Consider the following 17458-nt stretch of genomic DNA (forward strand, 5'->3'; position numbering starts at 1 on the left):
GTAACCATCTGTATTTCAAATTCCTTTTTCTTAGGATTAGATGACTTTGCATTTGTGTATTTAACCACAGATATACATCAATAGAATATATCTTCTTCTGCATTCTTAATTAAAAGGACAACTTACTATCTCTTAAATTTTTAATATACTTCATATTTAAAATCAAAATCGAAATATCTATTTAAAAGAGAAAAATTGTGACATTTTATTTCAACTTTCGAGAGTTAAATTATTAAATTAGTTTCTCATATTGGTAATCAAATATGAGGCAGCGTGATTAGATTACCTTGGTTGTGACCCTTGTTTTGCTTTTTATAGATTGCTGACATATTTGCTTTACAAAGGCCTCGGGGCATCAGATATACTAATTCTCCATGAGGAGGGAGAACCGCAAGCCAATTACTAGCAAGCTTGTTACCAAAGCACAATTGAGCAAGACAATCCGCCAGCCTATTGGCTGTCCTATTAACCTAAGAAAACAAAACATTCTGAAACTGGAGGGAAGAATTTATTATCCTATGCACTGATACTTGAAGATCCCAAAACTGGCATTTCTACGGGTCTTTTAGGGTTGTGATAAGAACATTAGAATCAAACTCAATGATTGTCCACGAAACTCTCGTCTATCTTGCTGGATTAGATGCTTCATTGACTGTCAATGGTTCTCCTGACAGCACCGAGAAGCAGATCTTTTTTATGGTGCCATTCGCAAAACATTCCTCCTCTACTACTACTTTTGAGTCTGAGGCGGTTCACTTTTCCTGCGACATCACAGTTGAGTTTCAACTTTCAAGTAACCTCTCAGAGGATGTTCCAGCGATGTTGGGATGCTGGACCCAGGCCTTGTGGGAGAATGGAATAAGGACTTAGTTTTTAGTTAGCGTTTTACTAATCTGGTGGACTGTCGTTCAATGCACGAGAAACATTACGAACGCATATGGTAAGTTAGTACCAAAGCAAGTTGAGTTCGGGTTAAAAGCTATAAATAAATAGTCAAATATATTTCGAGACAGGTTATAGTACAATATAATGATGTGAAAAATAAATCAGAGTGGGCCTTAGGGAAAAAATCAGTGAAAATTGAAGTACAATTTCCATTAAAAAAGAGGAAGATGGCATGTTACTCCAAAAGAAAGCATAATAAAATAAATGCAATATATATATATATATATATATAGAAGAAAGAAAGAAAAAGTTATTAACCAACATTCAAATTGGCAAACAGAAGTTAGAAAATTAATTTCTACAAGGGGATTTGTATATATCCGAAGAGAAAACACAAAACTATAGTATATGGTAAGAGACCCCAGCTAGACCACTATCAGCAAGCAAGCAATGGGAGAATATCCTGAGGAAGAGAACTGTATGCAAACCCATAGGAGGCAGGAAGCATAGAACGCTAACCAGTCAGCACAACCATTAAAATCCCAAAAAGACACGAGAGAATCTGACAGTCCAATCCAACAGCAAAAAACACTCAAAATGGCATCACAAGTAGCCTGCAAATTAAGGAATCTTCACCTGGCCCTTAAAATAGGAATGATCTCCGAACAATCAAATTCTAACACAACCCTGTTCACATCCAACTGCTAATACACGCGGGATTGCATAGGAAATCCCACATTGCAAACAATGGAACTCTTTTGCAAAGGGCTTCCTCAAATATTGGAGAATATATTAGAAATGCTTTGTTAGGAAAAAAGAATTGGGAAGCCAGCCAGCCCTCAGTCATTCTTTTTAGCTCCAAGAACCTTTTTTGATATATTAGATTTCAGTTTGCACCCAAAAGATACAGCATCAAAAATCTTAGAATCAATTGCTTGTTCGTGTTTCTCGTAAATAGAAAATGCCACAAAAGCAACAGGAAGTCCTGCAGGAATAGAAAGATTACAAAACAGAATTGAATCAACGTGACCAACAGTTTGAGAAGGAAAAATTGTCACATGGTTCAAAGACAAAAGGAAAAAGTGCAGTCAGAGGCAAGGGGGAAGAGGCTCATCTTCTGATTACGTGTAAAGGAAAGTGGGGCAATAAAAATCTGAGTAAATTTTAACTACGAACCATCAGCTCTTTATAATCTGACAGAAATTGGTGAAAACTTCAGAACGGCATAACTTTAGATGGAAAATTCAACACAGAGCATTACTGATGCAGTCAAGGAAAATATATTATTTTTTCATTTAACTTTTCATTGTAAACTTGAGAAGCTTATATTTCTATTAATTAAGAAATTATATCATTTAGAAACTCTATTATTATTGAGAAAAAGTATTTCATTCTCGAAGCTGACTTGCTTTAGGATTTCTAATTAGTATTTGGTTATTATTTTCTTATTTGGAATTCCATCCTTAATACTAATAGTATTAAAAATTATATCATAAAACATACATTCTTTAGGTATTTTTGTAAAATTTTACTATTGAAAATCTAATAATTAATTGAAAAAATCATTTCTAATCCCCTTTTGCGTGTTCTTCTTGATTCTACATGTTATGGATAGTTGATATGTATTTTATATTTATATCTTAATTTATGGTATTGTACCATATATATCTTGGATCTTTTATTATAAATAGGAAAGCTTATGTATTATAAGGAATATCACAATTACATATGGATGTAACCCTCTAAGATTTTATGTTCATAGACATAGTCTCTTATAGCGAAACCATATAAATAGTCTCGTGTTATTTTCTTCTTCCTTCTTTATTACTCTTAACTTTAATATGGTAGAGATGTTATATTCATAGACACAGTCGCTCATAGTCAAACCACATAAATAGTCTCGTGTTATTTTTTTTCTACCCTCTTTATTACTTTAGCTTTAATATGGTATTAGAACTTTCACTTCATTAGGGCTTCAGTATTGTGACTATTCACGTATGTTCACTGGCACTATGTTCATAGGTAGTGTTCATTGGCAATGTTCACGCCTAAGGTCTATGTTTGATTGATGTATTTTGTGCAATCCTCAGAGTAGTTTTGTGGATTTCCTTGTCAACATTGCCTTTGGAGAGAAAAGTACAACCCTGTGAGTTGCTTTGTGCTATGTTTCCTCAACAGTATCACCTTTGGAGAGAAAAGTGCAATCCTAAGGATTGTTTCATATTTTGGTGCTTGATGTGGGTGCATTTGAGTAGGTGCTTCGCAATCCTACCAATTTAATGCTATCCTTGAGCTGTTGTTAGGAGTTATTGGCTTCAATAAGAATTCCATCAAAAAGGAGTGTTAGAATTCATAAGATTGGAGTGTTGTGGAAAGTCAATACGTATTTTACATATTTCTGTTTATGGGGTTCCCATATATAAGGAATCATATGTATTATGAGGAATAGGTTAAATAAAAATGTAGCCCTATGAGGTTTTGTATCCATAGACTAGGCTTTGCTAGCCGAACCACATAAACTTTCTTGTCTTTTTTTCTCCTTTTTTCTTTATTATTCTAACTTTAATACTACAATAATTACACCAAACAAATGAGTGACCATCACGTACCACAAGTGTAGAGCATTTAGAAGTATGCACCATTTATTCATCGGCCAAGAGTAAAATACTCATGATTGTGGCAGTCATTCATTTCCTCGTTCAGTACCCCAGTTGTAGCAAAGTGGTTTCCAATTTTAACGTGTACAGAAAACTTTCAAAAGATTATTTGTTCATGATGGCCCGAAGATAGTATGCATTATTTACGTGACTATGGACAGCAGTGGACTGCATCTGTGTGTGTGTATAGAAAACTTTCAAAAGATTATTTGTTCATGATGGCCCGAAGATAGTATGCATTATTTACGTGACTATGGACAGCAGTGGACTGCATCTGTGTGTGTGTGTGTGTGTGTGTGTGTGTGTGTGTGTGAGAGAGAGAGAGAGAGAGAGAGAGCATACCTATAATAAATAAACTCTGAAATGTAATGGCTCCAACGAAGCTAAGAATCAGGAGCAACAGAACAACCTATTTGATTACCAGGGAATAACTTAGAGAACTCATAATTGCAGCCACTAACTAAAGTGGAATATATTTAGATAGGTATAATCAAGCAATTTCAAACAAGAAAGTCATTTAATCAATTTTACTCTTTTTTCTAAATTCTGAAATTTAATTTGCATAACTAATCTAAATCAATTTTCTCCAAGAAACCATTTATAGTGAGCCTTTTAATGAACAAGCTCATTTTCTAATATTTATTGCTATCACTATAAAGAATACTTGAACATACGTATTTCACACAAGATTGATATTTTTATGGCACTCATCACCATTCATAGGATTAAGTTTTTTATTATTATTTTCCCAAAGATACAAGGATTTTATGGTTAACAAATAAAATGGTATAACATTTATTTATCAATATTTAATAAATTATTTGGATACTCATATATGATAAGTTATAAAATTCTATTTTACATGCATGTTAGTATGGTTTGGTTAAGCAAAATTTTCAGATTGGATTTGAGTTTTTTCAGTTTTCTTTGACCACCACTACTTTAGCATTTTAACTTCATCAAAAGGGCTTTTTGCTTTTTCAGGTTAAAAAAAAAATATATTTCTCAATCCCTGGTTCGAAAAAAATATTTTCCGAAACCAGGGTGAAAAGAACCTCTACCGCACTTTAAAAGTGCGGTAGAGCTTACCGCACTTTTAAAGTGCGGTAAGTAAAGAATAAATTAAAAAAAAAAAAAATTAAATGCATTACCGCACCTTAAAGGTGCGGTAATGCATGAGTGCAGCAGTTGCCGCACTCAATTTTGTTTTAATTATAAATTTAATTTTTATTTAATTAATTATTATATTTTATTAGTTTAATTTATATAATTATATATTAAATTTATAAAATATAATTATAAAAATTATATTAATATTATTATAAATATTAATCATTTTAATTTATTTACAATAAAAAATTATATTTTTCATATTTATCATTCTACTTTTATTATTTTTATTATAATTAATTTATAAATATTTAATATAAATATTTGTAAATTATAAAAATTATAAAAAATTAAAATTTATTTTATTTCATATTTTTTCTCATAATTTTTTTATTCTCTTATATTCCTCTCAAAATAATCAATAAATATTAATTTTTAATATTTTTATAAATTTACAAATATTAATATTGAAGAGTGACTATATAAATGATAAACGCCAGTCATATAGAACTCAATGTTTAAAAAAAATGTCTATATAGGACGGAAAGAGATTTAATCATCCTTAATATTATTTTTTAATAAAATTTTTTATTTTATCATTTATATATATATTAACTTATTTTTATTATATTTCACTGCTTTTACATATTTAAATGTATTTTTTTAGTACTCACAGACTTAGCCTGGTGGTAAGTGTATTCGAGTAAATCTGAGTGATCTCAGGTTCGAATCCCCAACCCCGTTTCAAAGAAAAAAAATATATTTTTTTATTTAATTTTTTATAATTTCTGCATTGATAAATATAATTAATAAAATAAATTATATTAATACATTTATATATATTTTTAGTATTAATTAAATTATATAAATTAATAAAATAAAGTGATAAATATGATAGATATAGTATTATATTATAAATAATTTAAATTAATTAATATTAATATAATTTTTATAATTATATTTAGGGAAAATTACTTTGTAGTCCCTCAGGTTTAACGTAATTAACACTTCTGTCCCTCTATTTTGGCGACCCAACACTTAAGTCCCTCACTTTCTCTTCCGTCCAATTTCGCAGTCCTTCCGTTCAAAATAGCCGTTTGGGACACGTGAATTGACAAAATTAACCCTCCTCTTCTTCTTCTTCTTCTTCTTCTTCTTCTTCTTCTTCTTCTTCTTTCTTCTTCTTCTTCTTCTTCTTCTTCTTCCTCCTACCCAGCAACTTTTTCTTCTTCTTCTTCTTCTTCCTACCCAGCAAATCTTTCTTCTTCTTCTTCTTCTTCTTCTTCTTCCTACCCAGCAACTTTTTCTTCTTCTTCTTCTTCTTCTTCTTCTTCTTCTTCTTCTTCTTCTTCTTCTTCTTCTTCTGCAACGGGAGAAAGCATGAAAGAGAAAAAAAAAGAAGGAATTTCACATTAAGAGAAGGGTATTTCTGGAAAAAATTATCACCTCTCACTTTTGACTCTTTGACCAAACGGTTTAAATGAACGGAAGGACTACGAAATTGGACGGAAGAGAAAGTGAGGGACTTAAGTGTTGGGTTGCCAAAATAGAGGGACAGAAGTGTTAATTACGTTAAACCTGAGGGACTAAGAAGTAATTTTCCCTTATATTTATATAAATTTAATATATAATTAATTAAATTATATAAATTAATAAAATAAATTAATAAATATAATATTATATTACAAATAACTTAAATTAATTAATATTAATATTAATATTAATATAATTTTTATAATTATATTTTATAAATTTAATATATAATTATATAAATTAAATTAATAAAATATAATAATTAATTAAATAAAAATTAAATTTATAATTAAAATAAAATTGAGTGCGGCAACCGCCGCACTCATGCATTACCGCACCTTTAAGGTGCGGTAATGCATTTAATATATTTTTTTTTAATTTATTCTTTACTTACCGCACTTTAAAAGTGCGGTAAGCTCTACCGCACTTTTAAAGTGCGGTAGAGGTTCTTTTCACCCTGGTTTCGGAAAATATTTTTTCTGAACCAGGGATTGAGAAATATTTTTTTATTTTAACCTGAAAAAGCAAAAAGCCCTCAAAACCTGTTCAGACTCCAGATCTTAAACATGCACACACCCTATGATAGTTTTCTATACTACAGCAAACGAAAAAGAAAAATGAGAGAAGAAAAAACTGAAAACATCAAAGTGGAGGATAAGCACCTTGAGGAACAGCATCCAGTCATTCCCCTTGCAAAGAGATCTTAAGACATTAACAGAAGCATTCCATGATGAAGCCACTGAGAGAGCAACTTGGTGAGACTTATCTTCTGACAAGTGAAAATATGACATGGGGATTTTTTCAATTGTATATCCAAATCTGCATCAGAAGAAAAACCAATTCATTTAATATAGCTAGCATTACTCGACTTGGAATCAGTAAGCTTCTGTTACTCCCACTGCATCAGAAGGTTCAGGAAATTTTTGCACAAAATTTCAAAATTCATGATGCAGATTTACCAGTGACATATATATACATTTTGCCTGTTTATTGAACACATTGACATCTGACATTGTATTTTACAAAGATAATATAAAATTCTATTGGGGAATAGTAAATTGACATATTGACTAGGGAAATAAAAAGGTGAAGAAACATACATTCTCTCTGGCAAATTTCCATGGACAAACAGGAAGATTGATACAACCAACAAAAGCTTTGAGAGTGCAGTAATGATGGTAGACTGAGATGCAACAAAGTTGTAGTAAATTGCAATGAGAATTAACAAGGTCATCAGTGTCTGCCTTTTATCCTTCCAAAGTAGTGTGTCAGCAACTGAAAATGGAAGCGGCAGCAGCAGATTAGTGAACTTAAAAGCACAGTTGAATCAATAATCGCATTTCAAACCCCTTTTGTGTGAATTATGTCCAAGAAAACTTGAATGCATAATTCTCTCACACACATGGAGAGGATTGCGAAAAATGTACTTGGTTTCAATTTCATGACTATGTAAAAGGAAGAGCAGTGATATGAAGTGACATGCTCAAGGGCTCTCCAACATTGAGTCCCTGTTGGCATATTACACAAGACATGAAACAAGAAGATTTTTCTTGAAACGATAGATCACAATAATCAGAGCAATGCGTCCTAACTATTTTCAGTGACAATAGTCATTTTAGTTTTCTAACTTTACGCAAGGAACTGATTCTTAGATACTTAATTGTACCATATTTAGGTCACATAGATCCCAGCTTAAAGACCTCAATTTCTAACTCTTTTCTTAGGCCTTGAGTTTAAAAAGCTCTATACATTCAATATTGCCCTTTTCATATCTCTCTATGAAAGAAAGTTATATAGGTGGGTTTTCTCACTTTCTATCACTTCTATTCCTACTTCACACACGTGCACAAAGATGTCTGTAGTATTAGAAACTAGCTAAATATCAGAACTATTATAACAGGCTCACAGACAATTGCACAAACACATAAAGAAAAGAAAATATCAAACAAATTTATGTGGTTTGACTAGGAAGTTTATGTCCATACTCTACATAAGAAATTACACTAAGATGAAGAGAACAAGTTACAATCACTTAGAACTCTCTAAACCCCAATCTCAATAGGTTTACCTAAACTCTCACAAGCTGGTGAAATAAGCAAATTTATAATATTTACACTGGTCTGTGCTCTGTGTACACCTCTACGAGATTCAAGCCCAAGAAATATGTCCAAATTTCAAGTCAGATTATAATGAAAATTTATTTGAGAAAGTATAATCACTTATACAAGCAGTATATATGAAAAAGAAAGTAAAAGTAAGATTATAACTATCTGCAAAATCAATAATCAACTTTTTACTAAACCGAATGAGAGACTGTGAATAACAAAAGGATGACCTTTAACTTACACAAACCCAATATTGGAGTTATCTCCAGGTTGTTAGGTCTTGAGTTCAACTCTCAGTCAAAGACAAGTAAATAAAAAAATTATAACTATAATAATGCACGGGCACCAGCCTAGTTAGTTAACCATAGTAATGGTATTGATACCAGAAAATATGGTTGTTATCATGTATTGTCAATCAAAATGCAAGTTAACTCAGAGTTAGTTGTGTGTAGCACTTGACATCCTATAATGTCCTATAAAAGCACTTCCATGGTACCCATGTTTGGGAATGCTGCACCCCAAAAATACATAAAGTGGGGACATGGAAAGAAGTGAATACTCGTACCCCTTCCACTTCCAAGATATCTGTGAGCCTTAGATGGCCCTTCTCTTTTTGGTTGATTTCCGGCCCTCAAGTGTGAAAACGACTCTAAAGTCCTTTTCAAACCTTCCTGCAGCGCGGTCAAAATCAGAGGATCAGAATTCAGAAGCGAACACGCACTATAAGATCTTGAAATGGACAGACAGAGTCATAATGCACGCATTTGGATTTATTTGTTCATCAAAGCCTTCATCAATCCCACGACATTCATCATAGAGCTCTATTAGTGTAAAATCTGAATAACTTGCATTTCTCAAGACATACAAAATTAAAGGAAGAAAAAAAAAATACTGATGGAACTTACTATTTTAGAATAATCATCCAAAGTAGTTAAGAGTTCATATAGAAATAATGATAATGCATCTAAGCAAGTGGAGAAACCATATCCAACAGATGCCAACTCAACTCATAGAGGGTGAAGTAGTATAGTATATTTGGAAGCTACAATAAGTGCCATACAGGTTTGTCAAAGACAAACAATTATGATTTAACATCATGCACAAAAATTTTCATAAAATGTTCAAAGACCTCAAGTGATACGATGGGCGTGTAGCCAAGTCGTTCCTTTGCTTTTGAACAACTAAATGATCTGCTACAAGAAAGCAGTTGAATTCTTGAAGGTATCAACTGTGGGACCTTCATCCCATATGGGCCCAATAGCTCATATGTCCGCTCCACTACATGTGCTAATGGCATCATAGCAAAAGCAGGGATCTTTATCCTTGGCCTGCAAGATACATTTAGCTTAGACCAAAGTACTTTGGGCATTGACATTTATGTAACTTAATTTTATTTATAAAGTTTCCATATTAACAATGAATTGAAAAAAAAAACAGATATTGCACCACACAGCTAGAAATCAAGCATTGTACACGGAGCACTCCTTTCTCATTACGAAAAAGCTCCAATAAACATTCACATCTTAAATAGCAGGATGATTAATGATTACAACCTAGGTAGTTAACAGATTTGCCAAGGACAGATATGGAAAAACTCAATGCAGTACAAGTCTACAAGATCATCAAAGCAACCATCTCATATGCATGACGACATTTTAGAAACACTCAATGCAGTTCACATGGGAAAAAACAAGGACATTTGGATCCAGTTAATCAATGAAAGGGGAAAGAGAAAGCAGTATCCTACCTCTCGTAGCCAAGACCTCCCAGCACAAGTGATGTAAACTCCCAGAACTTAATGGGCTCCATGTTAGTTATAAAATAAGCCTGCAAATCAAATTCTCGGTTAGCCACAAGCAGTGTTTAGATTCTGCAGTTAAGCATGCAATATTAAATTGTGAAAGCAAGAGTCGACATCATTCAACAAAAATTAGTAGAGAACAAGATATTAAGGGATTAAGTTGAGTGGAGACCAACCAAATTCTCCAGGCCAACTCAACACCATGCAGCCTAGAAAAGAAAAAAGTTTGCATTGAATCTTTTACAGGGACAGGATGCCCACTAATTGCCCATCCAACATATCTACTGAAGGAGGTGTACCAGATATGTTGGTCTCATGGACAGCAAATAACCTTACTGCCGCTTGTAGATAGCTGATGATGATACCCTACTTATTGCGGGCCATTCTAGCAGAAAGATTGGCATTCATCACATAGAGTCTCAAGCAACCTTTGCCAATCTAAAATGTCTATCAATAAGAATATTGTGCACTGTGATCTTCATCCCGTATGTACACAGGATGACCAAAAGTAGGGATGATAACAGGTTTGGTACTTGCAAAAATCACCCTAATCGAACTTGAACCCGATTGACAATAATAATACACAAACCGTCCCAAATCTGATCAGAATTCATCCTAAACTAACTGAACATGCCATAGATCTAATTATCATTATTTGAATAACACCCAAATCCATTTAGTTTTATATATTTTAATTAATAATCTATATGAATTACAGATTTAATTAATAATTTATATTGTAAATTTAATAATTATGTCAAATATTTAAATTCTATTTATTGTAATTAAATATATATATTTATGTGTTATTAAAAACAGCTTTCATATTTAATTAATTATTTATATTAATGGGTTCAAGTAACAGGTACTCCATGCATAAGACTTGCACCCAATAAGTGCATTATTTTTTAAACCCAATTCCAGTTATTTATTACTAAACCTGTACTAACAGAGTTCAGTCAAATTGAGTGCCCAAAAATACTCAACCCATCACAATCCCTGACCAAAACTTTTAAGTGGCTTTGCAATAGCAACCCTAACTTTAGCAACTTTAGCCAATCAAAGTTTATGATTTAGGTTTTCCAGACCAAATTGAGGCTTGCTAACCACTATATGTCCTTTTCACTATTTTCCTATAAAATGTAGATAGGCTCAAGAAAGCTCTTGGGCAATCTTAGTCATGCCATCCATAATTCAAGCTTATATGTTTCTACCATGTAAACCATATCAACTAATGCATCTCCAAACACCTAAAGAAGACTTGAGATTTTTTTCCTCCTTAAGCTATGCAATTTAGATGTGTAGCCCATTTTAGCAAGAGCATGCCCATGAACTCGACAAGTAAATGTTTTGCATTTGGAGAGGATTTGTGAGTGTTGTGGGGGGATTCAAATGCAAAGCTTTGGACTTAATATTTTAGTTTAAGTTACTTGAATAAGGCATATACCAAATAAATTTACTTTGAGAATTATTTAAGAAAGAATTTACCACCTAAAAAGTGCAATTTCAAATACAAACTCTAGAAGAATAATAAAATCACTAATAGTAAAGGACATACGAATGAGAGAATTATTGTACCTGCCCAGCAGCTTTCTCTGCAACCTCTCCTCCTGATGCTAGAGCTCTTTCAGCACATATATGTGCATGTGCCACATTTTCGACATATGTGAAATCATAAATGTTATTGCCATCACCTATTATGAACTGTTCAATGAAAAAACAAAGAAAATCGAAACATTGAGCTTGAATGGAAGAAATTTAACATGCTTGCACATCAGCAGATGCAACTGTGTGCATTGCTGTTGGCCTGCAAAAGAGAGTAGATAATATAATCTGATGGCACAGAATCAATTTTTATTCTAAACTCCAAATGAAGTCTGAGCTTCACTCTTAAGTAAATCAACCAAAGGGACTTTATTAACCATCCAAATTTATAAGCTGAAAACAGGAAAACTTCCTTTTATTGCTAGTGTAACTCTAATGGAATCATCAGCTCCTAAAATTTTGGATCTATTTTTTCTGCTTTGATTAAAGTGTAGATCAAAATTATCCTAGTCTTGATGCAGAATTCACAAATCCTAACTCTACTCCAAATGATTCCAATTTCACTTGCTCATTTAATACATGCCTTTCCAGTGTAAATTATAAGAGAAACGATTTGGTTAAAGCATGCCAACTGTTAGTTCTTCCTTTCGTTAGCATATCACACAGACAAAACAATTTGAGAGGAGAAGTTTAGAAAAAGTGACGTAATTAAAATTATGTGGTTATCATGTTGAGACAAGCATTCTAGGTTCTTATATCTAGATGACACAATACCAAGACAATAAATTGCATTAAAATGTGGCAAAACCATAATTACCTTGGATTTCCCAGCCCTTGCTGCAGCAACCAAAGATGGAACAAACAACCTATCTCCAGGGCCAAATATGCTGCTAGGACGTAAGCTACACGTTCGAAGCCCATTAGCACCATTTGCCTTAATTATTGCGGCCTCACCTTCAGATTTAGTTGCTGTATATGAATCAAGTGGCTGAAACAGTAGAAGACAAAGACTCATATCCATTTCAAAATTATATTGGTCCTATGTTTAAGTTAAAATGTTTGAAATTTAGCAGCAAATACCAAATCAATACCTTATCTGGATAAGGCAAGGATTCATCTCCGTTAAAAATCCCATGAGTCCCATCAAAAACCACACTAGCCGAGCTAGTGTAGATAAGCCTCTTCACTTTTAGCTCAACACAAGCATCAATGACATTCTTTGTCCCTGCAAATTACAATCAACAAGAAACTCAATCAATCCAGATTCAAATAAGGAAATATATGGTATCCACTTCGAAAATCAAGACCCGGACCAATTTACCTCGAACGTTGACGGAATAGTGGAGCTGGAAGTTATTAACTGAAGAATTAGGGGCCGCCGTGTGGAACACAACCTCAGCTCCCTCAATAGCTGAACAAGGACAAAAATATCATAACGATGTGAAGTTAGCAAAAAGTTCCGCAGCTAATTTCTTCCACTACAAAATCAATTGGCGGAGGATAGACTCAAAATAGATGTCCGACCTTTGAGAACTTGAGCCTTATCGCGGAGATCCGCAGACACATATTTAGCGCGACCAGATTTCAAGGCTTCACCAAGGGCTCCACTCTCTTCTTCCGCACTTAGTTGAATGGCGGGATCCAAATCAGCAATTCGAACTAAAAACATGTCGTATCGGATCAGCATTTCCACCAAATGCCTTGCTGCGAAACCCCTACCTCCAGTGACTACGCACCACCTCTCTTCTCCCGACATATTCCTGTTTCAGCAACTTGAACTCCAACAAACTGATAAATTTTCAGTGAAGAACTAAGCAATGTAGATGAAATTTCCGCTACGATGAATCTAACTTACTAATCGATCAATCCGGTGATAAGAGATGGAGACACTTGAGGCAATGTTGTTGAGCTTTGAGGTTTCAGTCTCTGGGATCTCGGTTTGCAGGATCTGAGAACTTGAGTGCAAGAGTAAGAAAAAGAATCTAGAGGGCGGTGATGGGATTGGGGGGACTGGTGTGCGGCTTCGGGGCTAGCTTTGTGGTAAATTTGGCTGTTTGCTCAATTTTAGGCAGCAGGATAGCCTGGTAGGTATCCTGTCGTCAACTTCAATTGGAATCAACGTGTGCTCCTCCTGCGCAGTTGGATGGAATCCACGATCCGGAATGAAACCCGACTCATCACCTTATTACTTAGCTAGGTACCCATTTTTTGGAAAAAAAACAAAAAATTCAGAAAAAACGTTTCTTACATTGTTTTTATATTTACGGATTTTTGAAAAATCAATCGATAGAAATATTTTATATTAAAGAAAAATTGTGTAATTTCCAATTAAAGTTATTTTTTTAAAGAGGGTGTTATTCTACTTTCTCTTAAAAAAATTTTCTAACATTACCAAGCTTTATATATATGAATTATTTGTATTTTTCTATTTTTTAATATTGTTATTAAATTATAAAAATTAAGTTTTTTTTTAAAATATTTTTCATATAAAATGTTTACACATAAATTATTTTCTATAAAATAAATAAAGCTGTAATTTAGTGACACTTGTGATATAATACTTTATTTATTTTAAATATATTAATTGATTTTATTTTTTTTTTTTTTAAATTGGAGGTTGGGGGAGTCGAACCTTAGACCTTTCAAGGTTACATGATGCACTTTTCACCAAGTTAAGTCTCGGAGTGCAGTTGATTTTATTTTTTAAAATTATAGATAATTAAGCAAGTCTATTTTGAAATTACAATAGTTAATTAGGGATAAAAAAAAAATATAGACAAAAACAGAGCAGTTATTTTTGTTAATCCTAAATTCGATGAACTAAATAAAAAGATAAAACATCTACTCCTAAAAATTAACCTACTCTGAATTTAAATCCATTTAATATTTTTTTATAAAATTATACATAATTTTAATTTCATTTAAAATAAAAATAAATAAATTCTTTCATTTTAAATAATTAAAACTATTTAAATTCTGTCATTTTAAACCATAAAATTATTTAAAAAATCAATTAAATTAAGATTTTACAAATGATATATAATTATTATATTTAATACATTTTATTATTTTTAATATATAAATACTATAAAGTGTGATAATAAAAAAATTTTAAATATTTAGAGTTATAAAATAATATTATTTTATAATTAAATATGTACGAAATTACAAATGATTAGTTATGATTGTAATTATTGTAATTGGAGGTGTATGATTGTACGAGAGCAACACAATATTTATATTAATTAATTAATTTAATTATTTATTTTTAATAAATTATAAAAAAATATATATTATAAATAATATATAATAAAAATATATGAACTTGTAAAAGAATTATTCAGGTGCTATTTAATTATAGTATAACAACAATTCAAAAGTATTTTAAGTAAAGAATATATTTTCGTTTACTTTTTTATAATAAATTTATATTTTATAGTATAATTTTAAATATATTTTATATTACATTTAATTTTAATTGAAAATATATTTAATTTATAATATATTATAATAAAATATATTTTATTATATTTATTATAAAAATTTTTAATTATATTATAATAATAAATTTTAATTTATCAATTTAAAATTTAAAAAAATAATTTTAATTTTATATATAACAATTAACAATTTCATATCATAAAAGTCTAATCGTAAAGTAATATTATTTTACAATTTTAAATATTTATTATACAGTTTTTTTATTCACTTTTAAATATTTTTTAAATGATAACATAATTTTTGAATGAATAATATTTTATTATATTTTATATTTTAACTTAATAATTTTATAGTACTAAAATTAGATAATATTTGAGACATGCTTAAGGATAATAATTACTAAAATACTATTAAAATAATTATTATTATTGGATAAACTTGTATAATGTTACTGAATCATTTTTACAAAATATGCCATTCTACGATTTAAATTTGTACAATATTATTAGATTATTTATAAATATTAAAAAAATAATTTATTAATTAATATAAATATTTAAAATTATAAAAATTTAATTTTTATTAAAATACTTTTATATGATTATACACGTCTAATCACAATATAATATTAATTTTATAATATTATATTTAAAAAATATAATAATTTTGTTAATAATTTTATAATTGATACTATTTAATTATAATATTAATATATTAAAAAATATAGTATAATATAAAAATAATAATATTTTTAATAATTAAAAAAATAAAACTTTTTTTTTAAATCAAAGCCTACCGCATCATGCTTTGAATTTTTAAAGTTTGCTGCAGTATGTTAAATCAATACAGACATTGTTGATTTAAAAAGAAAAATAGTTTATAAGAAGCAGACGTCAAACTCCTTTTTAATCAATAAATTTAAATTAAAATTTTAAAGTTATTTTTTTAAAAGCACCAAAACCCAAAAAGCCTTATTTGTATTATAATTGCTATAGTTTTATCTGTTTGTTTCTTAATTTGATAATTGTTTTGCCAGCTTGATATGTTTCTATTAAAATAATTTCGTGACTCATGTCTAGTGCAGTATTCGGTTCAAATTAAAAAAATTGATTGAATCGAATTGATTTGAAAATTTGATTTGATTTTTTATACATTTCATTTCGGTTCGATTTTTAATTTCAAAAATTTCAATTATTTCGGTTCGATTTGATTTTAATCAGAAAAAATCGAACCGAATTGATTAGTAATAATAATATATTTTTTCAATAATATAGAGAAATTAAATCATATTAAGATTAAAATATTTTAATTAAATTTTAAAATATTAAAAATAAAGCGTAAAAAATAAAAGAATTATTAAAAATCAAAATTAATTAAATCAAACCGAATCGAACCGAATCAAATTGATTCAGTTCGATTCGATTTCTAATTAAAATCGATTCGATTTGATTTTCATAAACACTAAAATTTTAATTTTTAATTTATTCAATTCAATTCGGTTTTGAACCAAACCGACCGAATGCTAACCCGTACGCATGTGTGTGCTTCACTTTCAAAATTTGGAAACATATGTTATTATATCCTTAGAGATGCAAATCTTGGCTTTGTTATTTGATTTATTTTGAAAAAATTACTATTAGTATTTATAATATAAAAAAATTCATTAATTAGTATTTTAATTTTAAAATATATGTTTAAATATTTAAAAAATCTATTAATTAATTTTTTCGTTAATTTTATTATTTAATTTTATAATTTTAAAAAATTTATTAAATAGTCTTTTAAATTTTTAAAAATTTAATTAATTAATTTATTTATAATAAAAATATTTTATATTTAATTATTAAAACTACCAAACAGAGTAACTAATATATTTAGCATTTTATCCCTTTACCTCTGCTATGTCTACATATATCAAGAGAAAATGCCCACCAAATTATCAGCCTGCTATTCTGTAAAGTAATATTTGCTTATATTGGTTTTCTGTGTTTCAGATTCTGAGGAAAAACTATTATTGCTTTCACAGAATATCAAGGGCTAACAATAAATTTCGACTGATAAATAAGTGACGTTCAATAAATTATATATATACACTATTATTTTACAGAAAATTTAGCATTAAATTATTTATTAGTATTTTTTTTCTTATATTCATTCTAGCATTATTTTGGTCGAATACTTATTTTTCCCTTGACATTTTTTAAAAAGAAATTATTTTTATCATGTTTGCCCTTAAACTTTTATTTTTTTAAAAAAGTAAATCCTTCAAATTTCAGTCTCATCCCGATGATAAAGCGCGGTGGACATGCCGGAGTGGTTATCGGGCATGACTAGAAATCATGTGGGCTCTGCCCGCGCAGGTTCGAATCCTGCTGTTCACG

At 30.2% G+C, this 17458-nt stretch overlaps 1 protein-coding gene and 1 non-coding gene across 6 annotated transcripts; one reads left to right on the forward strand and one right to left on the reverse strand.

Annotated features, from left to right (window-relative positions):
- Positions 1-1194: 1194 nt before the first annotated feature.
- Positions 1195-13787, reverse strand: LOC110604012 (3beta-hydroxysteroid-dehydrogenase/decarboxylase). 5 transcript variants are annotated; one of them, XM_021742032.2, is made up of 13 exons: positions 13492-13786; positions 13161-13408; positions 12958-13047; positions 12728-12861; positions 12454-12624; positions 11670-11795; positions 10038-10117; positions 9420-9618; positions 8856-8961; positions 7286-7460; positions 6848-7004; positions 3885-3951; positions 1195-1870 (listed from the first exon to the last, which is right to left on the reverse strand). In XM_021742032.2, exons 2-13 carry the CDS (start codon positions 13390-13392, stop codon positions 1725-1727), a joined length of 1683 nt encoding a protein of 560 aa, XP_021597724.1. In that variant the 5' UTR covers positions 13393-13408; positions 13492-13786; the 3' UTR covers positions 1195-1724. The 5 variants fall into 5 exon arrangements, with proteins under 5 accessions (XP_021597724.1, XP_021597725.1, XP_021597723.1 ...); XM_021742033.2 differs by having other exon boundaries at positions 13161-13424; XM_021742031.2 differs by having other exon boundaries at positions 13161-13786.
- A 3589-nt stretch (positions 13788-17376) lies between these two features.
- TRNAS-AGA lies at positions 17377-17458 on the forward strand. The gene has a single exon. It is a non-coding gene; the product is annotated as a tRNA-Ser (tRNA).

Source organism: Manihot esculenta, chromosome 16 (genome assembly GCF_001659605.2).
Source record: "Manihot esculenta cultivar AM560-2 chromosome 16, M.esculenta_v8, whole genome shotgun sequence".
Lineage (NCBI taxonomy): Eukaryota > Viridiplantae > Streptophyta > Magnoliopsida > Malpighiales > Euphorbiaceae > Manihot > Manihot esculenta.